A 24,276-nucleotide genomic window follows, 5' to 3' on the forward strand; every position below is an offset into this window, starting at 1 on the left:
CGGGACCCGGCATGAGGGGCGGGGCTGGGCCCGGGGGCGGGGCCGTGCCCGAGGCCGAAGACCTGAGAGCCGAGGGCTCCGAGCCGGCCTAGGTGGGCACTGCGCGTGCGTGCCCTCGCGAGGGCGGGTCCCCTGGGTCCTCCGGGCCTCAGGGACACCGAGCTCAGCTGGAGGTGGGGGTGGTTGGAGGGTTGGCAGCGCGCATTCTGGCAGTGGCCTGGGGAAAGACGCTAGGGCGGGGCTGCGCCGAGAGGCGGGGCCTGGGAGCGGGGCGGGGCTGGGGCGGGGCGAAGAGCCGGGGACTCCGCGGAGGCGCGAGGCTGGGGGGCGCGGGGGCGGGGCGCTCGAGAGATCCGGAGCCTGGAAGGTCTGCGCGCCCGGAGCTAACGGGAGGCTCAGGCCAGCGGGTCGGTGGGGCGGGGTAGGCCGGCACTGGGGGAGGCGGGAGTCTGCCGGGCGCGTCAGGCGGAGGCGCGTGCGGGTGGGGAGAGGCGCGAGCGGGAGTGCGCGGGTTGTGAGGAGCCGCGCGGCGGAGGCGCGCCTCAGGAGCCCTGGAGCGGGCGGTCTGAGGCGGGCCTCTTCCCGCCCCTTGGCCCCGGGCTCGCCGGGGCCGGCCAGCGAGTCATTTTGGGGCCTGGAAGAGTGTTTTGACTCCCAAAAGGGAAAACGGACTGCAAGTCGAAGTTAATAAATTTACCAAAATGTAAGATGTGAGCTGCACCGTAACCCGTATACTCATGAATTGCAGTGGATGTCGGCACGGGCGCACCCAGTGTGTTTTATGTTACCGGGGCGGGGCCTCGGGGGCCTCAGATGGCCTTAAACCGAGGAGCTTGGGTCTGGTGTGGGGGAGTGTGTCCCAGGGAGACGGTGGTGGCTGTTGGCTGGTTTACAGGCAGGTTCCGGTGGCGGGGGGGGGGGGGAGGTTCTGCGGAGCGCGGTTCTAAGAGCCCCGGCACCCAGGGCTTGACCCTGACACGTTTCTGGAAAGAAAGGCCCCTTTAAAAGGGGCTGTGGCCGGCGCTGCGGCTCACTAGGCTAATCCTCCACCTTGCGGAGCCGGCACACCGGGTTCTAGTCCCGGTCGGGGCGCCGGATTCTGTCCAAGTTGCCCCTCTTCCAGGCCAGCTCTCTGCTGTGGTCAGGGAGTGCAGTGGAGGATGGCCCAAGTCCTTGGGCCCTGCATCCCATGGGAGACCAGGATGAGTACCTGGCTCCTGCCTTCGGATCAGCGCGGAACGCCGGCCACGGCGGCCATTGTAGGGTGAACCAATGGCAAAAGGAAGACCTTTCTCTCTGTCTCTCTCTCTCTCACTGTCCACTCTGCCTGTCAAAAAAAATAAATAAATAAAAAAGGGGGCTGTGACCTGGAGGTGACACCGGTGACCCCGGTTAAGGACGAGGGCCCAGGATTTAAAAAACTAGAAAGGCTCCGTGAACTGAGGGCCAGGGTGGTTGAAGGAGAGCTGCCGTGTGCATGACGGTGTATTTCATAATCTCCCACCAGAGTTGTGACAGCCCGGACCCTCTCCAGGGGAGCAGAATCACCCCAGACCTGGATGACAGGATAGAGCTTATTGCTTTTACACTTGATCTTAGCCAAAAGGCCGAGAAGCGATGAGCCTATTGCTTTTAAACTTGCTTTTAAAGCCCTTCATTATCTGGTCCCTGTCTACCTTTCCTAGAATTTGACTTTGCCAGGAAGAACTGCCCATGCAGGAATCCTTTCTTTGGCTTACTCTTAGACACTTTCAGGAATGGAAAAGATTTAAAGTCTCTACTTTGCTAAAAAGTTTCTATATCTATAAGGGCTTTCTCTTTTTTTTTTTTTTTTTTTTTTTTTTTTGACAGGCAGAGTGGACAGTGAGAGAGACAGAGAGAAAGGTCTTCCCTTGCCGTTGGTTCACCCTCCAATGGCCGCCGCTGCAGCCGGCGCACCGCGCTGATCCGATGGCAGGAGCCAGGATCCAGGTGCTTCTCCTGGTCTCCCATGGGGTGCAGGGCCCAAGCACCTGGGCCATCCTCCACTGCACTCCCTGGCCATAGCAGAGAGCTGGCCTGGAAGAGGGGCAACCGGGACAGAATCCGGCGCCCCGACCGGGACTAGAACCCGGTGTGCCGGCGCCGCAAGGTGGAGGATTAGCCTATTGAGCCACGGCGCCGGCCATAGGGGGGCTTTCTCTTAAAATCGTATTTGTTGAGTCCAGTTTGCCCTTTTGGAACAGTAAAACTTTGAATGGTTTTCTGTCTGTAAGAATTACTGATATTTAAAATTGTAGTCACATTTCACTCACTGTTTTATCTCCTTGAAATCATTCAATCCTATCTTTTGGCTTTCTTCATGTAACATTGTTTACAGATTATCATGAACATTCTGCCCTGAACAATGTGAAACAAAACAATGTCCTACTTAAAACATTCTGCCCAGAGAGATCACAGCATTCTGACTGGATAACATGATCTTAGCGCATAGCCTATTGAATTGTTAGTTGATGCTTGTCCTCTTCTCCCCCCTCCCCCAAAGGTTTATTTTATATTTGAAAGAGTTACAGAGAAAGGTAAAGACACAGAGAGCAAGAGAGGTCTTCCATCCTCTGGTTCACTCCCCAAATGGGCCCAACAGCCCCAAATGGCCCCAGCAGCCCCAAACAAACCCAACAGCTGGAGCTGAGCTGAACTTACCCGAACCCAGGAGCCAGGAGCTTCTTCCAAGTCTCCCATGGGGATGCAGAGGCCCAAAGACTTGAGCCATCCTCCGGGTCTCCCATGTAGGTGGTGGGGCCCAAGGATTTGGGCCATCCTTCTGCTGTCTTCCCAGGCACATTACTGGGGAGCTGGATGGAAAGTGGAGCAGCTGGGACTCAAGCTAGTGCCCATATGGAATGCCAGCGCTGTAGGCCTCGGCTTTCACCCACTGTGCCACAGCACCAGCCCCTGTCCTCTTCTTAACTCAAGGCAGGAACAAAGTCTTAGTCACTTAGGTTGTGCTCATCTTTGCATTGCTAGCGTAGAGCCTGACCCTTAGTTCAGAAAGCCGTGGTTGGTATTCACAAATTATTGGACTATAAATCCTGCCTTCACTCTAAAATCTAAGAGAGATACTCTTTTACCTCTAGAGGCAGATATAGAACATTGATTTTGTGATCAACCTATAAGTTTGATCTAGATGAAGGACAGACAACTTTTTATATAGATAATAAATATTTTAGGTTTTATGAAGCTGATAGTCTGTCACAGTCACACAACCCTTTCACTGTGGCACAAAAGCAATCACAGAGAATATAAATGATTTAGCATGGCCATGTTGAGATCAAACAATAGTATACATTAAAATATGAATTTCATATAATTTCCAAGTACCACAAGAGATTGTAATTTTCAAAAGTAATTTTTTAAAAAGGCTATGCATAGGGTTTAAAAAAAGATTAATTTTTCTTTGAAAGAGTGACACAGTTCTTCCATCTTCTGGTTTACGGTTGAAATGACTGCAATTGTCAGGTAGAAGTCAGGAGCCCAGAACTCCATCCAAGTTTCCTTTGTGGGTAGAAGGGGCCCAAGCTTTCCCAGGCACGTTAGCAGGGAGCTGGGTTGGAAGCAGAGCTGCTGGGATTCCAGGCAGCACTCTGATATGGGATGCCAAGCCTTGCATGCGGTGGCTTAACCTGCTGCACCACAACACTGGCCCTTTTAAAAGTTAAACAGTAAAAAGCATTTTTAGCTTATGAGCCATACCAAAAACAGGTGGCAGGCCAGATCTGGCCCATAGTTTGCTCACCCATGATGTGGGCAAATCTTTGTATGATTGATTTTTTTTTATTTTAAATTAGTTTTGGGCCGGCACCGTGGTACAGTAGGTTAATCCTCTGCCTGCAGTGCTGGCATCCCAAATGGGTGCCGGTTCTAGTCCCGGCTGCTCCTCTTCCCATCCAGCTCTCTGCTATGGCCTGGGAAAGCAGTAGAAGATGGCCATAGTCCTTGGGCCCCTGCACCCACATGGGAGACTGGGAAGAAGCACCTGGCTCCTGGCTTCGTATTGGCGCAGCTCCAGCTGTTGCAGCCATTTGGGGAGTGAACAAATGGAAGGAAGACCTTTCTCTCTCTCTCCCTCTCACTGTCTGTAACTCTACCTCTCAAATAAATAAATAAAATCTTTTTTAAAAATTAAATTAGTTTTATTTGACACAGATCTTCCATCTACTGATTCACTCCCCAAATACTCTCAATAGCCAGAGCTGGGCCAACAGGAAGCCAGGAGTCTGAAACTCCATCCAGGTCTTCCATAGTGGTGGCAGAGACTTGAGCCGTCACCTACTAATGGTATGCATTAGCAGGAAACTGGATTAGAAGCAGAGTAGCTGGAACTTAAACCAGGCATTTTGTGTGGGATGCCAGCACCTCAAGCAGCAACTTAACTGTTGTACCAAAAGCCTGCCCCTGCACCTTGTAGATTGAGTATTTTTATGATATTCCCCTCCCCACCCCCCCATCCTCCCCGTTGGCTTTTGTCTTAGTCATTTTGTGTTGCTGTCACAAAATAGTTCAGGCTCTGGAAGAGCGTGATGCCAGCATCTTTGGTGAGGGCCTATTGGCAGATAGCTTATTTGAGGAAGATCACATGATGAGAAAAGAAGCAAGCGATTGGATAGGGGCCAGGATCACTCTTAACCTGTTCTCTCTGGAACGCACTCTCCTGTGACACCTAAGCTGCTCTGTGAGATGACCTTTAATGCCCTCATGAGGGTAGTCATGATCTAAACACCTCATTCAGCCTCACCTCTTAAGGGTTCCATGACCTTTCAGTACCATTACATTGGGGACCAAGCTTATAGCACATGAATCTTTGGGAGACAAACCTACCCAGACCATAGTAGCCTTCTTATACCTCTTTGGTTTTATGGTTTTTATTTTTTAAGATTTAATTATGGGACCGACAGTATGGTGTAGCAGGGAAAGCTGCCACATCTGGCACTGGCATCCATGTAGGCATCAGTTTGTGTCCCAGCTGCTCCACTTCCAGTCCAGCTCCCTGCTAATGGCCTAGGAAAAGCAGTGAAGATGACCCAAATGTCTGGGTCCCTGCTATCCATGTGGGAAACCTGAAAGAATCTCCTGGCTCCTGACTTTGGCCTGGCCCAGCCCTGACTATTGTAACCATCTGGGTAGTGAATAGAAGATCTCTCTCCCTCTCTCCCAGTAATGGATTTTCAAATAAATAAGTCTTTAAAAAAACAATAACATGTATTGCAAGTTTGTTTATAATGGCAAAAAACTGGAAAGCAAAAAACTATATCTAAATGTTTATTAGGTAAATGGAAGGATACTTTAGAGCAGTTAACACAAATAAATAGATTTACATGCATCAACCTGATCGAGTACTAGACCAGCCTGTGGCATGGTCGTTTGAGCCATTAATGAAGCCAGCAATCGATGTCAGAGCACTGGTTTGAGTACCAGCTGCTCCACTTTTTATTTATTTATTTGAAAATCAGAGAGAGAAGTAGAGGCAGAGAGAGAGAGAGAGAGGTCTTCCATCCCATGGTTCACTCCCCAATTGGCTGCAATGGCCAGAACTGTGCCTATCTAAAACCAGGAGCCATGGCCGTTGCCGCGGCTCACTAGGCTAATCCTCTGCCTTGCGGCGCCGTCACACTGGGTTCTAGTCCCGGTCGGGGCGCCGGATTCTGTCCCGGTTGCCCCTCTTCCAGGCCAGCTCTCTGCTGTGGCCAGGGAGTGCAGTGGAGGATGGCCCAAGTCCTTGGGCCCTGCACCCCATGGGAGACCAGGATAAGTACCTGGCTCCTGCCATCGGATCAGCGCGGTGTGCCGGTCGCAGCGCGCTGGCCATGGCAGCCATTGGAGGGTGAACCAACAGCAAAGGAAGCCCTTTCTCTCTGTCTCTCTCTCACTGTCCGCTCTGCCTATCAAAAACAAAACAAAACAAAACAAAACAAACAAACAAACAAACAAAAAAAAAACAGGAGCCAGGAACTTCTTCCAGGTCTCCCATGTGGTGCAGGGGCCCAAGGACTTGGGCCATCTTCTGCTGCTATCCTAGGTGATAGCGGAGAGCTGGATCGGAAGTGGAGCAGCCGGGACTCGAAAAGCCAGGGCTCGCCCATATGGGATGCCTGCTCTTCAAGCCACAGTGCCGGCCACGAGCTGCTCCACTTTCTATCCACCTCCCTGCTGATGTGCCTGAGAAAGCAGTGAAAGCCTGAGAACATGGACCCGTGCCACCCAGATGGAGTCCCAGGCTACTGACTTTGGCCTGCCTAGGCCCAGCCATTGCAGCCATTTGGGAAGTAAACCATGGGATGAAAGAGCTCGCTCACTCTCTCCCTTTTGCTCTGTCGCTCTGCCTTTCAAATAAATAAAATAAACCTTTTTAAAAAAAAAATGATAAAATATAGAAAACATAATATCAGGTGAGAAAAGCAATACCAAAAGGACTTATACACTGGAGTAACTAAATTTTAAAAGAACAGTACATTTGGGGCTGGTGCTGTGGGATAGCGGGTAAAGCTGCCACCTGCAGTGCTGGCATCGCATATGGATGCCAGTTCGAGTCCCAGCTGCTCCACTTCCAATCCAGCTCTCTGTTATAGCCTGGGAAGGCAGTAGAAGATAGCCCAAGTCCTTGGGCACCTGCACCCATGTGGGAGACCCAGAAGAAGCTCCCGGCTCCTGGCTTCAGATCAGCACAACTCCGGCTTCTGCAGCCATCTGAGGAGTGAACCAGCGGATGGAAGACCTCTCTTTCTCTCTCTCTGCCTTTGCCTCTCTGTGATTCTGCCTTTCAAATAAATAAATAAATCTTTTAAAAAAAAGTACATGTTATTCATGGATGCATACATGGTAAAAATATAAAAATATACTCAGGAAGATATCATCAACTTCGGAATAGCTATTACTTTGGGCAAAGAAGGGGGTGAGTCCAGTGAGGGGCTGCTACTTATTTCTAAAAAGCTTAAAGTAAATGTGAGGAAATGTCAACACTTAATAAATCTGTGCAGTGGGTGCTTGTTGAATATGTATGATATTTTCTGTGCTTTCTGTTTGGTTGTTTATTTGAAATAGAGCCTCAGTATAAAGGTATTGGGTACCACGTGAAACCTTGCCCCCTTTTCTGAGTTCTCTTTGTCATTTCACACTTAACAGGATAAAGCTCTCCTGGTCGCTGTGTAGCTGTGTATTGATTTGTGCCCTGTCACCACCAGATCAAGTAGGAGGTTGACGAGGTCTGATAGAATCTTCTCTCCAACTTTCCTGCAGCCTCCAAGATCCTTTTTAGTTACTAAAATATAACCTTACAAGGGTAAGCATTTGGCCTAACACTTCAGATGCCCAAGTCCCATATCAGAATCCCTGGGTTTGATACCCACCTCCAGCTCCTGACTCCCAATTCCTGCTAACATAGACCATAAAAGACAGTGGTGATGGCTCAAGCCTGCCACTCATGTGGAAAACCTTTATTGCATTTTTAGCTGTTATTGTGAGCATTTGGGGATTGAACCAGGAGATGGGAGATCTCTTGCTCTGTCTCTGTATCTGCTTCTCAAATAAATATTTTTTTAAAATTAAAATATATAGGGGCCAGCGCTGTGGCACAGCAGGTTAAAACCCTGGCCTGCAACACCAGCATCCTGGTAGAGGATGGCCCAAGTCCTTGGGCCCCTGTACCTAGGTGGGAGACTCGGAAGAAGTTTCTGGCTCCTGGCTTCAGATTGGCTCAACTCCGGCCATTGTGGCCATTTGGGGAGTGAACCAATGGATGGAATACCTCTCTCTCTGTCTAACTCATGTCTATCAAATAAAAAAATAATAAAACAAAAATCTTTAAATTAAAAAATATATAATTTGATTGCTTAAATATGTTTCAAGTCCATGACTCAAAGTGCTTGATGAGAATTTTAAAATAAGTAAATGTTATTTTTCTCTTATCTCACATTTCTGCTCAAACATAATGATGATAATGTCTTTTTAAATATTTATTTATTTGAAAGAGTTACAGAGAGGGAGAGGCAGAGAGAGAGAAAGAGAGGTTTTGATCTACTGGTTCACTCCCCAGATGGCCTTAAACAGCCAGGCCTGTGCTAGGCCAAAGCCAGGAGCCAGGAACTTCATCTGGGTCTGCTACATGGGTGCAGGGGACCAAGGATTTGGGCCATCTTCCACTGCCTTCCCAGGCACATTACCAGGGAGCTGGATCGGAATTGGAGCAGCGGGGACTTGAGCCACTACCCATATGGGATGTCAGTGCTCCAGGACATGGCTTAACCCACTGTACCACAGCACCGGCTCCCAAAGTATGTTTTTATTCTTCAGATTTCTTTAAACTTAAGAAACAGAGCTATAAGCAACTTTTGAAATTTGCCCACTGAGTCATGTCACCCTAGCTTGTTAACTGTTTCCATGTAATTGTTGAAGATTTTTAATTTTAGAAGTAGAAAAATGATGTCAGAGTAGTCAGGGACTTTGTGGAGCGAAGTGGAAAATAGTCACACCCTACACAGTGTCCCTAGTAGAAGTCAGTTTATTATGTAAATAAACACGTTAGGGTTCCTCCTGCTTGTTGAATAGCTTGCATGTTGCACTGTGTGCTAGGCAATAGGCTGTCCTCCCTTCAATGAAGCTCAGAACCAGGAAGCAACATTTTTGTTACTGGTTTGTTTTGTTTTGTTTGTTTTTGCAGGCTAAAAGTATTAAGATGAGAAAAGTTGATCTCTGTTTGAGCTCTGAAGGGGCAGAAGTGATTCTAGCCACATCAAGTGATGAAAAACACCCACCTGAAAGTGTCATTGATGGGTAAGAGTTACTGTTTTTCCTAAAGTCTTAGATTAGGTCAATGAACCTCTTGAGTCCTGGGCCTATACGTTTTACAGCAGTTTGCTCCGTTAACTGTAGTTGAATAAATGGTTGGTGAAGTGGGTTACCTGATAGGATCCTTCCTGGAACTAGTTGTGGACATTGAGGTTTTTGATCCTTTTCTTTGCAGTTTCTAAACTGACCTCTTCATACATGTACAAATAGGTTTTCTTAGAAGCAGTTTACCAAGATAAAGCTGCAAACAATAACAACTTTGTTATATGGAAGTATAAATTGTAGTGTCTGGTTATGGTTTTATTCCAGCTTTTTCTTGGAAATAGGGATATAAACATCCTAACTTCTTATCTTCTCCCCATCTCCCTGTTGGTCTGAGCAGCATCGGGGAACTGAATGCTTCACTTCCTGCTGTCCTTCTGCACTATTTGCTTCTCGGCTTCCTGATAACATTCCAGTTGCCACTCTGTGATCTGCTAGACCTTATTCTAGGTAGAGATAAAATATTATCCTCAGACTTTCAATTCCAAGAAAAGTAGTTAATGAGAGAACTCCTTTTTAGTAGTTCTGGCTTAATTTCTTATTCTCTCAAACCAAAGTTTGACTAATAGAATTATATCATTTTGGATCTGGAAGGACTTACAAGTTCAGCTTTCCTACACCATTTTTTACTTTATTTTAAAATTATTTGAAAGGCAGAGAGACAGAGAGATCATCCATCCATTGGTTTACTCCTCAGATGCCTGTGACAACCAGGACTGCACTAGGCCAAAGCCAGGAGTCAGGAGCTCCATCCAAGTTCCCACATGGATGGCAGGGACCCAGCTATGTTAGCATCTCCAGCTGCCTCTCAGGATGTGCATCAGCAGGAAGATGGAGTTGAATCCGAGCATTCTGATACGGGATGCAAATGTCCTAAAGTGTATCTCAACCCCTGAGGCAAACACCCTTGCCTAAACTATTTTAGATCCGTGGTAAGAGAGGCCTGTGGTAAGAGGTTAAGTATTAGTTTTAATTGTTGGAAGCGGAGAGAGTTGCAATGTAAAGATTTGATGATTTTTGTGTTTGGATAAACTTCTAACAACTTGACCTCTTCCTTTAAGGCTAGTTGTAACCTCCTTTCTGAAATCTACCCTTTTTGCCTCAGGTAGGATTAGTTTATCTTGCTTCTGGGCTCCAATAACATGAGGTGTATACTCTGTTATCTTATTTATCTTATTTCTTACTATGTAATTTAAAACATTTTTGATGTTTTTCTCCTCTCTTAACTGTGAATTCCTGACAGAGACTATACTGTTCATCTTTGGCTCCAGAGTATTTTATTTATTTTTCTTTATTGGAAAGGCAGAGCAACAGAGAGAGAGAGAGCGAGAGAGCGAGTGAGCAAAAGAGAGAATCTTCCACCTGCTGATTCACTCCCCAAATGCTCACAATGGCCAAAGCTGGGCTAGGCCAAAGTCAGGAGACAGCTACTCTTTCTGGGTCTCCCATGTGGGTGGACCCAAGTACTTGAGTCATCATCTGCTGCCTCTCAGGGTATGCATTGACAGGAAGCTGGATTGGAAACAGCCAGTATTTGATCCCATGCACTCAGATGTAGCATCTCAAGTGGCAGCTTAACCCAGTGCACCACAATGCCTATCCCAAAGTATCTTTTTTTTTTTTTAAATAAATACATAAATAAATCTTTTAAAAATTAGATTTAGGGGCCTACGCTGTGGCGCAGCGGGTTAGCGCCCTGGCCTGAAGCTCTGGCATCCCATATGGGTGCTGGTTCTAGTCCCGGCTGTTCATCTTCTGATCCAGCTCTCTGCTATGGCCTGGGATAGCAGTAGAAGATGGCCCAAGTCCTTGGGCCCCTGCGTCCATGTGGGAGACCTGGAAGAAGCTCCTGGCTCCTGGCTTTGGATCGGCACAGCTCTGGCCATTGCAGCCATCTTGGGAGTGAACCAGCAGATGGTAACTCTGCCTTTCAAATAAATAAAATAAATCTTTTTTTAAAAAGTGACAAAATCAACTAATACTCATGTCTTGTAACAAAATCCTACTTCAGAGTTCTTTGTACTTCATTATCATTTATTCAGACTTAAAGTTTGAATGAAAAATTTAATACCCAATATTTGCCTATTTATCTTCTAAGTTCTTGGTATTTTACATCCTGAAGTTCAGATATAATTATTTCTCCCACTGTGACTTGGAGTAGAAAAATCAATGTGGGAACTGCTGTGAAGATACACAGAAGTGTATGGATTTGCCTTTAAGTTGTTTGCTAGAAATAGAAATCTTTCCAGAAACATTCCTTGTCTACAGCTGGAGATAGATCATTTTTCCCAAGGCAAGATCAATTTGTCTTGCACCATTCTGGTGACCACTCTCTGAAGGGAATCTGTTCATGGATCACTAGGATTCGCTGTCAAATGGAGCAGATAATATTTTAGGCTCTATCTGTCCATATTAACGATTAAGGATATAATATTTTTTAGATTAGATAAAAACTACAAAAAGCCAAATGGTGTAGAGTAAAGTTAGTTACTGCACTGGTAACTGAACAGAAAACATCAAAGACATTGCATATGCAGTTCCAGCAAGTATAGTTAGATTTTAATTGGTAGATGTTGATTACTTTCTATTCATAAGTTGTTTTACTTGTCCTGTTAGGAAGTAACCTTAGGGTTATTTGGAAAAAACAGTGCTATAAATCTGTCACTCTTGGACAGCCTGGGTGGTTTTATGGCCCCACTTCGGCTTCTCCATTTCCTGAGAAATAAGTGTGCAGATGACCATTCTTCTGTTTCCGCTTGATACTACTTTGCCATCCAGTATTTAATATGCTGATGAAAAGGAGAAAAGGAATTCTACACTAGGAAAAAAAATGGTAATTGGAGTGGACATTGGGTACACCACTTGGGATGCCCACATCCCATTTTGAAATGTTCAATTCATATTCCTACCTACTTCCAATTTCAACATCCCTGCTAATGGAAATCTGGGAAGGCAGCAGACTGTGGCTCGAAGTGCTTGGAGGTGCTGGCATCATGGCATAGCAGTTAAAGCATCTGCCAGCATCCCATATGGGCACCAGTTCGAGTCCCAGCTGCTCCTCTTCTGATCCAGCTCCTTGCTAATGGCCTGGGACAGGCAGTGGAAGATGGCCCAAGTGTTTGGGCCCCTGCTACCCACCTGGGAGACTGGGACCCAGGTTAAGCTGCTGGCTCCTGCCTAGCCAAGTCCTGGTGGTTGTGGGCAAATAAAGTGAAAATAAATTAATAACATTTTTTTAAAAAGGAAAAATTTAGTCAGGAAAAAGAGGTACAAGACAGACTTGGTTCTTTTTGCATGGTGTGGAAGAGTGGATACTAGGGCCGCTGGTGAGGGAACTAACCTTATGTGTTACCTTGGGCAAAAAGTACATGTGTTAGCCTCTGAGCTCCATTCTGAGAATGATCCTTTGCTTACCCATATCAGAGTAATGGAGGAAAAAATCATAAAATAATAAATGTATAACAATTGTTAGGAGCCATAGTTGTGGCACAGTGGGTTAAGCTGCTGCCTCTGATGCAGCATCCCATATCAGAGCCCTGATACAAGTCCAGTTCAAGTCCCTACTACTCTGCTTCCAATCTAGCTCCCTGCAAATGCACCTCGGAAAGCAGTGGAAGAGGGCCTAAGTGCTTGGGTCCCTGCACCCATGTGGGAGACCTGGAAGAAGCTCCTGGCTCCTGGGTTCAGCCTGGCCCAGCCTCAGCCATTTCAGTCATTTAAGGAATGAACCAGCAGGTGGAAGATCTCTCTCTCTCTCTAACTCTTGCTCTCTCACTCTCTTGCTCTCTCGCTCTCTCTCTGTCCCTCTTTCTGTCATGCTGCCTTTCAAATAAATAAAATAAATTTTTTAAAAAAGTTGTTAGCTATAAATCCTTTTTAAAAAGAGAACTACTACTTTGGCAGATTCCTTATATCTAATTATAATGATTCAGTTAATATATTAAACTTCAAGTGTGTCTCTACATAATATTTGATATTATTATTTTGGTGGAGCATCCAGGACATGAACGGTCACCTATATGGAATGCCGGCATTGCAGGCAGCACCTTTTACCTGCTGTACCACAACACCGGCCTCCAGGAAAGTACTTTTATGACATTGGAATAGGCAAAGATTTCTTTAGGAAGACAGATAAAATTGGTGAGATTAAAAGAAAAAATAGGCCGGCGCCGCGGCTCATGAGGCTAATCCTCCGCCTTGTGACGCCAGCACACCGGGTTCTAGTCCCGGTCGGGGTGCCGGATTCTGTCCCAGTTGCCCCTCTTCCAGGCCAGCTCTCTGCTGTGGCCAGGGAGTGCAGTGGAGGATGGCCCAAGTCCTTGGGCCCTGCACCCCATGGGAGACCAGGATAAGTACCTGGCTCCTGCCATCGGATCAGCACGGTGCGCCGGCTGCAGCGTGCCGGCCGTGGTGGCCATTGGAGGGTGAACCAATGGCAAAGGAAGACCTTTCTCTCTGTCTCTCTCTCTCACTGTCCACTCCGCCTGTAAAAAAAAAAAAAAAAAGAAAGAAAGAAAGAAAGAAAGAAAGAAAGAAAGAAAGAAAGAAAGAAAAAATAGGGGCCAGTGTTGTAGTGCTACAGATTAAGCTGCCACCTGTGATACCAGTGCCCCATGGGAGAACACCAGCGCAAATCCCAGCTGCTCTGCTTCTGATCCAACTCCCTAAGGCACCTGGGAAAGTAGAAGATGACCCAAGTGCTTGGGCCCGTGTCATCCATGTGGGAAATCTGAATGGAGTTCCAGGCTCCTGGCTTCCTCCTGGCCCAGCCCTGGCTGATGAGGCCTTTTGGGGAGTGTACCAGCAGGTGGAAGACTTATGTCTCTTTCTGTCTCCTGCTCTTTCTTTATCACTCTGCCTTCCAAAGAAATTTTTAAACATCTGTAATCCAAAAGTTGTACTTATGAAATTTATATTTATTAAATAAAAGCTTTCTATAAAAAATAAATAAAGATCAAAGAAAATCCGGTTTAAAAAAAAAGAAAATTAAATCCATGGACTGAGAGAAAATATTTATAATATCTAACAGGATTCCTACACATGTATAGTAAAATTGCAGACAGTTTAATTTTAAGGGGCCAGCATGGTATCACAGCCGGGTAAGCTACTGCCTGTGATGCTGGTGTGCCATATGAGCACATGTTCAAGTCCTGGTTGCCCCACTTCCAATCCAGCTCCCTGCTAGTACTCCTGGGAAAGCTCCTGGAGGATGGCCTAGGTACTTGGGCCCCTGCCATGCACGTGGCAGACCCTAACAGAGTTCTGGGATCCTAGCTTTGGCCTGGCCCAGCACCAGCCACTGTGACCATTTGAGGGGTAAGCCAGTGGACAGAAGATCTCTCTCTAACACTGCCTTTCAAATAAATAAATCTTAAAAAAATAAAATGAGTGAAAAAAAAAACATTTCACAAATGAAATCTATGAATGACAATTACAAGTACTTAGCATCATTAGTTATTAGAAAATGCAATTTAAAATGAAGCAGGATATTATTTCACATTTACTAGACTGGGTAAAATGAGAGAGACTGACAACAACAAACTTTAGCAAGGATATAGAGCAACTGGAACTCTCTGACCTTTCAGCTTACAAACTTAAATATACCTTGGCTGGCACCGCAGCTCAATAGGCTAATCCTCCGCCTGTGGCGCTGGCACACCGTGTTCTAGTCCCAGTTGGGGCGCCAGATTCTGTTCCGGTCACTCCTCTTCCTGTCCAGCTCTCTGCTGTGGCTCGGGAGTGCAGTGGAGGATGGCCCAAGTCCTTGGGCCCTGCACCCGCATGGGAGACCAGGAGAAGCACCTGGCTCCTGGTTTTGGATTGGCGCGATGCGCCGGCTGCAGCGCACCGGCCGCAGTGGCCATTGAGGGGTGAACCAACGGAAGAGGAAGACCTTTCTCTCTGTCTCTGTCTCTCGCTGTCCACTCTGCCTGTCAAAAAAAAAAAAAAAAAGTTAAATATACCTCTACTTTATGAGCCAACAATTCCATTCCTAGTAATTATCCCCAAGATAAATGCAGTCATGTCCACAGAGACACCTGGGCAAGTATGTTTCTAGCAGTTTTATTCAAAATGGTCAAAAACTGGAAACAGGAGCTGACACTGTGAGACAGCAGGTGAAGGTGCTGCCTGTGATGCCAGCATCCCATGTAGAAGCTGGTTTGCAACCCCGCTGCTCCACTTCTGATCCAGCTCCCTGCTAATGGCCTGGAAAAGCAGTGGAAGCTGGTCCAAGTGCTTGGGCCCCTTCATCTATGTGGGAGACCCAGAAGCATTTCCTGGCTCCTGGCTTTGGCCTGACGCAGCCCTGGCCTTTGTGGCCATCTGGGGAGTGAACCAGCAAATGGAAGATATCTCTGTCTCTCTCTGTCTCTCTTTCTTTCTCGCCAGTTCTGACTTTCAAATAAAAATAAATAAATCCTGTGGGGAGCAACTCGGACTATACTGTTACTGGAATTAGGACTTGTTCTGTGCATCTGCTCTCCCACAATGTGGCGCTGGGAGAGAAGAAAACAGCTTCTACACAGCTGCCTCCAGTTCAGCCAATAAACTGTAGGACTTGCTCCTGATTGGAGGAGAGCAGTGTACTCGGCGTGTGGGCAGCCGAGTTGGGATTGGCGGAGGAGGACTATGGGGGAGGAGAGAGACGGCATGCACCAGGAACATCTAAGGGGAACATCTAAGGGGAACATCTAAGGGGAACACCTGTGCAGCCCCCGAGAGAGCCGGCCGGCGGTGTGCCACTCCCCTGCGGAAGTGGGGAATGTGGCAGGGGGAACCGCCCTTCCACGGAGGTGGAAGGGACAGTAGCCAACCCGGGAAGAACCAGCAGCAAACCCGGGGAGGGCCGAGCAGACAGGAGAACAGCGCAGGGTCCTGTGTCGTTCCTCCACGAAGAGGGGGAGCGACAAAATCCTTTAAAAAATAAAACCTGGGAGTAGTCCAAATAGCCAACAAAAGAATGAATAAAAACACTGTAGCATAGTCCTTGGTGATAAAAATAAAAGCAGTGGTGACCTAGGGGCAGTAGAGACTGCTGAGAAGACAAGGAAAATTTCTGGATTCATGGAAGTAGTGTCTATAGTGATTGGGATATTAGTTGTCCTAGGTATTGGTATTAGCATAATAAACATTTATTATCATCAAAACTCATAAATTATGCACATAAGGTTCAATTTACTTCCAAGAGGAAAGAAAAAAAGCTTATATAGTTAAAACAATACTGAGGAGACTAGATTAATAGGTAGTAAGGACCACCAGGTAGTAAGGGACCACCAGGTGTTCAGACAGGAGTGCTAGTAGTTCTGTTCCTATGCTTTGTATTTGTTTATTATTTATTTGAGAGGTAGAGAGACAGATACAATGGTCCCATCCACTCGTTCATTCTCCAAATGCTTTCAGTAACAAGGGTTGTACTGGGGCCAAAGCTGAGAGCCAGGAACTCAAACCAGGTCTTCTACTTGAATGGCCGGAAACCAATTACTCAAGCCATCAAAGTCTGTATTAGCAGGAACCTAGATTCAGGAGCTGAGCCACTAATTGAATCCAGTTACTCTGAATTGGGACATGAATATCTTATTCACTAGGCTAAATGCCCACCTATGTTCCTATGGTTTAGAAGAGAACAGTTGTAAGGAAGAATTATTAAAGTTGGGGAGGATTAGAAGCAGAATTAGCCATTAGAAAGGGTCAGAAAATAAAAATTAGTAGTTGTTTTTATTTTTAAAGATTTATTTATTTGATTTTTTTAAAAGATTTATTAAATTTTTTTTGAAAGGCAGAGTTAGAGAGAGAGAGATCTTCCATCCATATTCTTTCCCCAAATGGCCACAATGGCTGGGGCTGGGCCAGGCCAAAGCCAGGAGCCAGGAGCTTCTTCCGGGTCTCCCACGTGGGTGCAGGGGCCCAAGCACTTGGGCCATCTTCCACTGCTTTCCCAGGCACATTAGCGGGGAGCCAAATGGGAAGTGTAGCAGCTGGGAGTTGAACTGGTGTGCTAGCAAGGAGCTGGATTGGAAGTGGAGCCCTGGAGACTTGAAGCAGCACCCATACAGGATGCGGGTGTTATTTAATCCTCTGCGCTACAATGCCAGCCCTGTTTATTTTTTAAAAAGTGCTTGTTCATTAGAGTTTTATGATTATCACTTCTATTTGGCTAATCCTCTTCCTTTAAAATTAACAATAGGAATCCAGAAACGTTTTGGACTACCACAGGAATGTTTCCTCAGGAGTTCATTATATCTTTTCACAAACATGTAAGGATCGAAAAGCTTGTAATCCAGAGTTACTTAGGTAAGCAAGTCACGTGTCACTCTCCCTCACCCTTAAATGTCTCCGTGGGCAGAGAGCATATGTGTGAACTTTGGCAGAACATGATTTTCCTTCTCAGCATGGAAGCCAATTAGATGGCTGGGGTGGGAGGGTGAGGTTTATAGGTGCATGGCCGCAGGCACACTAGCCTCACTGGAACTACAGAACTGAGCCCCTTCCAAGGCATACAACCATGCACTTCACTCTGTGAGAGTCTTTGGCAGAAGACCCTGTTGGGAACGTAGGAAATCAGCCTGCCAGGACACCAGGTGCTGTGACATCTTTCTATTCTAGACTCATTTGGCGTGGGGTTCTCTGTCAGATTCTTGCTGAAGATGTGATAGCCCTGATGATTCACAGTGATAGTTCTTCTATTGCTAGTGGTATTGTCTCGTTTGGGTTCTCCCGTGGTGGCTGGGGGTAAGACCAGTGCGGAATCATGACACAGACACTGGGAGTTGGGTGGAAGCAAGCTAGTGCTCATTTATTTCAGTTAGTGCAGCAGCTTATGTAGGGGTTCCAACCAGTCACCTCAGAGGGCGTTTCTTTAGTTGGCCTATAGGTGCTGGTTGCTGGACAGAGTACTTCTGTGGCTGCTCCCTGCCCCCATTTCCTGGTCGCTCCTTTAAACATGGCTTGTGGCCGCCAGCGCCATCTTCTGTGATGGCTTGTTTTCTCCACATAGTGGCATCTTCTTTAGGAAGAGAATCCCCCAGTGAATACCATTATAATCCTCTCTATGTTTATTGAAGACAAATCATATCCCAGATGGTTCAAATGCAGAGGCTTTATTGATGGAACGACTTAGAGAATTATGGCCTGGGCTAAGGGACCAAACAAAGGATGAGGAGGCCCTCAGAAACTGGCCAAAGCAGGAAGACATTCACACTCCTGGGACAAGGGAAGGAAATAGTGACAGGGGAGCCTAGTGAGCACCAGAGCCTATGCCAGAGGGGCTGCCCATCAGGAGCTGGCATTATGACGGGACATGGTACTGTCAGAAACAGGGTGCTGTAGCTGGAGGGAGTGCAGATAAACTCACCTGACTTCACTGCTTCACTGTCCTCTGGCATCCACTTGGTGCCAAATCCAACCAGCAACACATGCGAGAGTCTAGGCAATGCAGTCTACAGAGATCAGCCACTCAGGACACAGAACAGAATGGAGAAGGAGAGCAGTAGATCCGGTACAGCAGAGACTAGGTCAGGGACAGTGGAAAAAAGCCAGTACAGAAGGAGGATAGCTGTGCTCCTGAGATGTCTCCTCTGTCGTTCATAGTCGAGGCTCTGGAGCCAGACAGGCCACAAGCTTGCATTCTAGTTCTGTAACTACTAGCTCCATCCTGTTGAACACCGTGCCTGGCTTCTCGAAGCCTGTTTCCTCATCAGGAAAGTCGGTTACTAATACCTTTCTCGCAAGAGTATAGTCAACAGTGAGTGAATAAAAGTGCCTGACTTACAGTGGGTTCTCTGTAAAGGTTTATGACTAAAACCACACAGTAGTGGTACAGATACTAGTAAATAAAAAGGGGGGTGGTGGTTCCAAGTTTTAAAAAGCCCTACTGTCTCTATTGTATAATTACAAACATTTGTAAGATTATAGTTATACAAGAAAGCACTTTGCCACAGAGATTTATAGAAACACATGATGGATAACTTCCAGAACATGGTGTTCTTAGTCCCAGTACTGTGTAGTCCCACCAGTGTGTGGCAGTAAGATGTGGCGGGATGGGGGTGGGGGCACACAACATAGAATCTGGTAGGCAATTTACTCTTTACTTACTGTGTTTATTTATATTGTCAGTGCGGACCTTGAGGATCGAAAAGAGCACATCTAAGGAGCCAGTTGATTTTGAGCAGTGGATTGAAAGAGGTATGTGCTTATCTCAGCAGCACTGCTCTGAGCATGGAGGTGGAGGCCGTTGCCCTCTGACTCTGCACTTCCAGTCTGCCTACATTCTGTGAAGGATGATTTTAATGATTCTTAGGACACATGTAGGGCCTAAAAAAAGGCAGGTTTGGATATGAGACTATTTCTTCACTTATTGGCTACATAACTGTTAACATATTACTGAATTTCTTTGAATTTCAGAATCCTTATCAGAAAAATGGAAATGATACCTACCATTTTTTAAAGATTTATTTATTTGTAATATTTATTTTATTTTATTATTTTTTTTTTGACAGGCAGAGTGGATAGTGAGAGAGAGAGAGAGAGACAGAGAGAAAGGTCTTCCTTTTGCTGTTGGTTCACCCTCCAATGGCCGCCATGGCCGGCGCACCGCGCTGATCCGAAGACAGGAGCCAGGTGCTTATCCTGGTCTCCCATGGGGTGCAGGGCCCAAGGACTTGGGCCATCCCCCACTGCACTCCCTGGTCACAGCAGAGAGCTGGCCTGGAAGAGGGGCAACCAGGACAGAATCCGGCGCCCCTACCGGGACTAGAACCCGGTGTGCCGGCACCGCAAGGCAGAGGATTAGCCTAGTGAGCCGCGGCACTGGCCCAAGATTTATTTATTTGAAATGCAGAGTTAGAGAGAGAGGGAAAGACACGGAAAGAGAGAGAGAGAGAGAGAGAGAGAGAGATCTTCCATTTGCTGATTCAGTGGCTGCAACAGCCAGGATTGGCTAGGCTGAATCCAGGAGCCAGGTACTCTATCCACCTTTCCCATGTGGCTACTAGGGGCCCGAGCACTTGGGCCATCTTCTGCTGCTTTTCCAGGAGCATTGGCAGGGAGCTACTTCAGAAGTGGAATAGCCAGGACTCAAACTGGTGTATATATGGGATGCCAGCATAGCAGGCAGTGGCTTAACCCACTGAGCCACAATGCTGGCACCAGTACCTACCATTTAAAGTTTTTGTGACAGGCCTGCTTTGTGGGTAAAGCCACCACCTGCAACACCAGCATCCCATATGGGTGCCAGTTCATGTCTTAGCTGCTCTGTTTCTGAACCATCTTCCTGCTAATGACCTGGGAAAGCCAGCAGAAAATGGCTCAGGTGTTTGGCCCCCTGCCCCCAACATGGGAGCTCCTGGCTTCTGTCTGACCCAGCCCTGGCCATTGTAGCCATCATAGGAATGAACCAGAAGATGGGGTATCTCTGTCTCTCTGTGACTCTGACTTTCAAATAAATAAATCTGGGGGCCGGTGTCATGGCTCACTTGGTTAATCCTCCACCTGCGGCTCTGGCATCCCATATAGGCATCGGGTTCTAGTCCCAGTCGCTCTTCTTCCAGGCCAGCTCTCTGCTGTGGCCCGGGAGGGCAGTGGAGGACAGCCCAAGTGCTTGGGCCCCTGCACCTCCATGGGAGACCAGGATAAGCACCTGGCGCCATTGCTCTGGCATCTAGTATAGGCTGATGGTGGTGGAGTGGGTATGAAGGGACCATCTATCATATAGCAAGCCCAGAAGCAGAGACCCAGGGAGCACGCTTGACTATATAACTGACCCCTTCATGAGAACATCTGCTAAGGGCAAGCCCCAGTGTCCGAGACCTCCTGCCAGGCCCACCTACCATAATTAAATCAAGTCTTCACACTTAATCCATCAAGCAGGGTTTAAGCAGCTGCATGAATTTGGGGAGCCAAGTCCTGTTCAATCTATAACAGTCTACCCTTGGCTCCCCAGAAGTCATGTTATTTCTGCACATAACATAGAAAAGTCCTAAAATCTTAACTCAGCCTAATATTAAAAGTCCAAAGTTCACATTCTCACGTGAGCTTCAAGGCAAACTCCCTTAATGGTGACCGCAGAACAATAAAAACCAAGTTCCTTACTTCCAGGCTTTGATGGTGGGACAGGTATGGGATATAGATTTCCATTCCAAACAGGGGAGACAAGGAACAGAAAGGATTAATTAGGGCAAAACAAAACCAGAGCAGGGCAAACATTAGGCCCTAAAGCTCCATGTCTGGCATCCTGGGCAACTGTGGTGGAGGCTGGGCTCCCTGTGGCTTGGGAAGTCCCATCCCTTTGGTTCTGTTGGTGACAACCCATGGACTCTCATCTCTGCAGCTCCACTGGGCATTGTCCTGGGAGAGACTCTGCACCACTCCAGCCCCACTTTTCCACTTGGCATTGCCCTAGTGGAGGCTCTTTGCAGTGACTCCTCTCCTGTGACCAATCTTTGTCTAAGCCCTGAGTTGGTCAGAAACATCCTTTGAAACCTAGGCAGAGGCCGCTGTGCCTCCATGGCTCTGTTGGTCTTTCCCCAAGGGGCTGCTCTCTGATGTTTGAAGTTTTACCAGTCTTGCCTGGCACAGTGCTTGCAGCTTTCCTCAGTGTGTGCCTCATGTTTCTGGCACCTATACTTTTCTGAGGTTTCCTCTGCACTCTCATAGCTTCACAAGGCGTTGCTCCCTACAGTAGCTCCAACTCTGCAGTACAACTCTGCTGAGCCTCCCAGGCTTTCCTTTGAATTCTCTGTGGAAGCTGCCAAGTCCCCATAACTCTTGCATTCTATATGTTTGCAAAACCAGCATCACCTGGATGATGCAACAGTATGTTGCTAGCAGGAGCCAATCCAGTCACTTGAGTCAAGGCTGCAGGAGCCTCAGAATACTTGGTCCTCAAGCCAGAATCCAGAGCTGACCCTGGGGTTTCAGGAAGCAATTCTGCCCTCTCAGGCCTTGGCTTGTGATGAGAGGGGCAGCCTCAGAGATTTCTGAAACCCTTAGGGTGTTTCTCCTGTTGTCTTGTTCTTTTTTTTTTTTTTTTTTTTTTAAAGAATTATTTTATTTCTTTGAAAGACAGAGTTACAGAGAGAAAGAGGTCTTCCATTCCTCTGGTTCACTCCCCAAATGACCACAACGGCCAGAGCTGAGCTGATCTGAAGCCAGGAGCTGGGTGCTTCTTCCAGGTCTCCCACGTGGGTGCAGGGGCCCAAGCACTTGGGCCATCTTCTACTGCTTTCCCAGGCCATAGCAGAGAGCTGGATTGGAAGAACAGCCAGGACTTGAACTGGCACCCATTTGGGATGCTGGTGCTGCAGGCTGGGGCTTTAATCCACTGCGCCACAGTGCTGGCCCCTGTCTTGTCCATCAGCACAGGGTTGGTTCCTTTTTACTTTTATTGATCTCTTTCACAAGTGGTTTCTCCACCTTACTTTTCATTCTCCATCGAGCTTTTTCTTTGATATTTCCCTAACCAGACTACAAAATTTTCCAAATTTTTAAAAAATGTTTATTTATTTATTTGAAAGGCAGAGTTATAGAAAGAGAGAAGGAGAGACAGAGAAGAGTGAGAGAGAGATCTTCCATCTGCTGGTTCACTCCCCAGATGGCTGCAATAACTGGGCTGGGCCAGGCTGAAGCCAGGAGCCAGAAGTTTCCTCCAGGCCTCCCACTTGGGTGCAGGGGCCAAGGACTTGAGCATCTTCTGATGCCAGGCATATCAGCAGGGAGCAGGTTCAGAAGTGGAGAGCTAGTACTGGAACCAGCGCCCATATGGGATGCTAGCGCTGCAGGTCATGGCTTTAATTTGCTGTGCCACAGCATCGTCCCTGAAAGAGATCTTTCATCTGCTGGTTCACTCCCCAGATGGCCTGGATCATTTTAGACCTAAGCGAGGAACCTGGAATTCCATCCTGGTCTCCCATATGGTGGAAGGGGCTGCTTTCCCAGGTGCATTAGCAGGGAGCTGGATCGGAAGCGGAGCAGCTGGGACTCAAACTGGAGCTCTGATGTAGGTTGCTGGTGTCAAAAGCGGCAGCTTCACCTGTTACACCACAGTGCCAACCTCAAATTTTCCAAATCATTATGTTGTGTTTCATTTTGCTCCTGATTTTGATCATAAAACTTAACTAACAGCAGCCACTAACATCAATGCTGCAGCCTAAGGTTTGGTGTTTTTGCATCTCTACCAAACAAACCAGTCCACCATCTTTAATTTCAGCCTCCCACAGCATCTTGAAATGGCCTCTAGTCCAATTCCCAGTAGAATTCTCATTTCCACCTGAAAACTCATCAGCCTGGCATTTACCACCCACATTTTTACCAGCATTCCAGGCTTCCAGGCCCTCCCCAGAGTCACCTGAAACACTCTGCCTACAGCATTCTAGGGCTTTTCTAGCCTGCTCTTCCAAACTCTCCTAGTCTTTTCCCATAAGCCAATTCCAAAGATTCCCGGACTTCTTCAGGTACAGTTAATAATAACAGCCCTGCTGCTGGTACTGATTTTCTGTATTTGTCAGCTTTTTGTTATTATAAATATATATCTGTGATCCTGGACAGTCAGGGATCCTGTGTGCCACCATGGCCATGAGAGGTCTTGGCTTCAGTGAGAGATGGCAGTCAGTCCTGAATGAGCAAAGTGAAAGCAAGGCCTTTAATTAAAGAGAATGGCAAAGGATAGCAGGCAGCTCCACAGACAGGGCAGCCCTGTGTGTTGTTTCAGCTGTCCTTTGTGAGGTTTGGCAAAAGGATGTTAGCATCTGGGTCACGGTTCATCTCAAATCTAGAAATAAGAGGGTGTCTTCCAGGAACTCAGGATCCACCTTTTTGTTCTTTACATGGTCACATCCATAGGTTGTCATGGCAATTGTAAACTGTCATGCATGAGAGGAGTTATTTTAATTACGCTAACACAACATGATGAGTGTATAATGAGGGTTAGGGTCTCCTTGAGGCTAGGTTTGGCGCCATGTTGGATTTAGCTAATTCCAACCAGTTCTTTTGCCTGTGTCTTTTTTTTTAGCTCACTTCTGGGTGTGTAGAACTGGGCTTGCCACATACCATCTTACCTGAGAGGAGCTTCTTGGGAAGGAAGAGGTGTTTTGTGGCTGACAGTTGGAAGTTTACAGCCCAGGGTTGGGCAGCACCATTGGTCTGGCATCTGGTGGAGGCTGGCAGTGGTGGGGCAGGGACAGAGGATGAGCACGTGGTGAGCTGGGAAGCACGTGTGGCTAGATAACCAACCCTCTCATGAGGACTGCCTTATGAAGGCAAGGCCCCAGTATCCTGAAGACCTCCCGCCAGGCCCTCCTACCAAAAGCCATACTTAGATCAGGTCTCCACTGTTAAGCCATCAATCAGGGTTTGACTATCTACACAAATTTAGGGAGACAAGTCCTCTTCACTCCATAACACCCTCCTGAAATATCATGA

The 24,276-nt window shown here is 47.1% G+C and overlaps 1 protein-coding gene across 10 annotated transcripts in view; it reads left to right on the plus strand.

Moving 5' to 3' along the window:
* The first annotated feature begins 6 nt into the window (after window positions 1–6).
* Window positions 7–24,276, plus strand: part of IFT25 (intraflagellar transport 25) — a 31,635-nt gene continuing 7,365 nt past the window's right edge. For 2 of the 10 annotated variants that reach the window (XM_070078466.1, XM_051857761.2), the window contains exons 1-4: window positions 291–407; window positions 8,693–8,805; window positions 17,048–17,154; window positions 18,976–19,044. In XM_070078466.1, the coding sequence (XP_069934567.1) occupies window positions 8,708–8,805; window positions 17,048–17,154; window positions 18,976–19,044 (274 nt within the window). In that variant the 5' untranslated portion in view covers window positions 291–407; window positions 8,693–8,707. Of the gene's footprint in view, window positions 93–263; window positions 422–519; window positions 704–7,158; window positions 7,316–8,692; window positions 8,806–17,047; window positions 17,155–18,975; window positions 19,045–24,276 lie in introns of those variants that run through there. The other 8 variants (XM_051857760.2, XM_051857763.2, XM_051857756.2 and 5 more) reach the window with 8 other exon arrangements.

The sequence above is a fragment of the Oryctolagus cuniculus genome, chromosome 7 (assembly GCF_964237555.1).
Source record: "Oryctolagus cuniculus chromosome 7, mOryCun1.1, whole genome shotgun sequence".
Lineage (NCBI taxonomy): Eukaryota > Metazoa > Chordata > Mammalia > Lagomorpha > Leporidae > Oryctolagus > Oryctolagus cuniculus.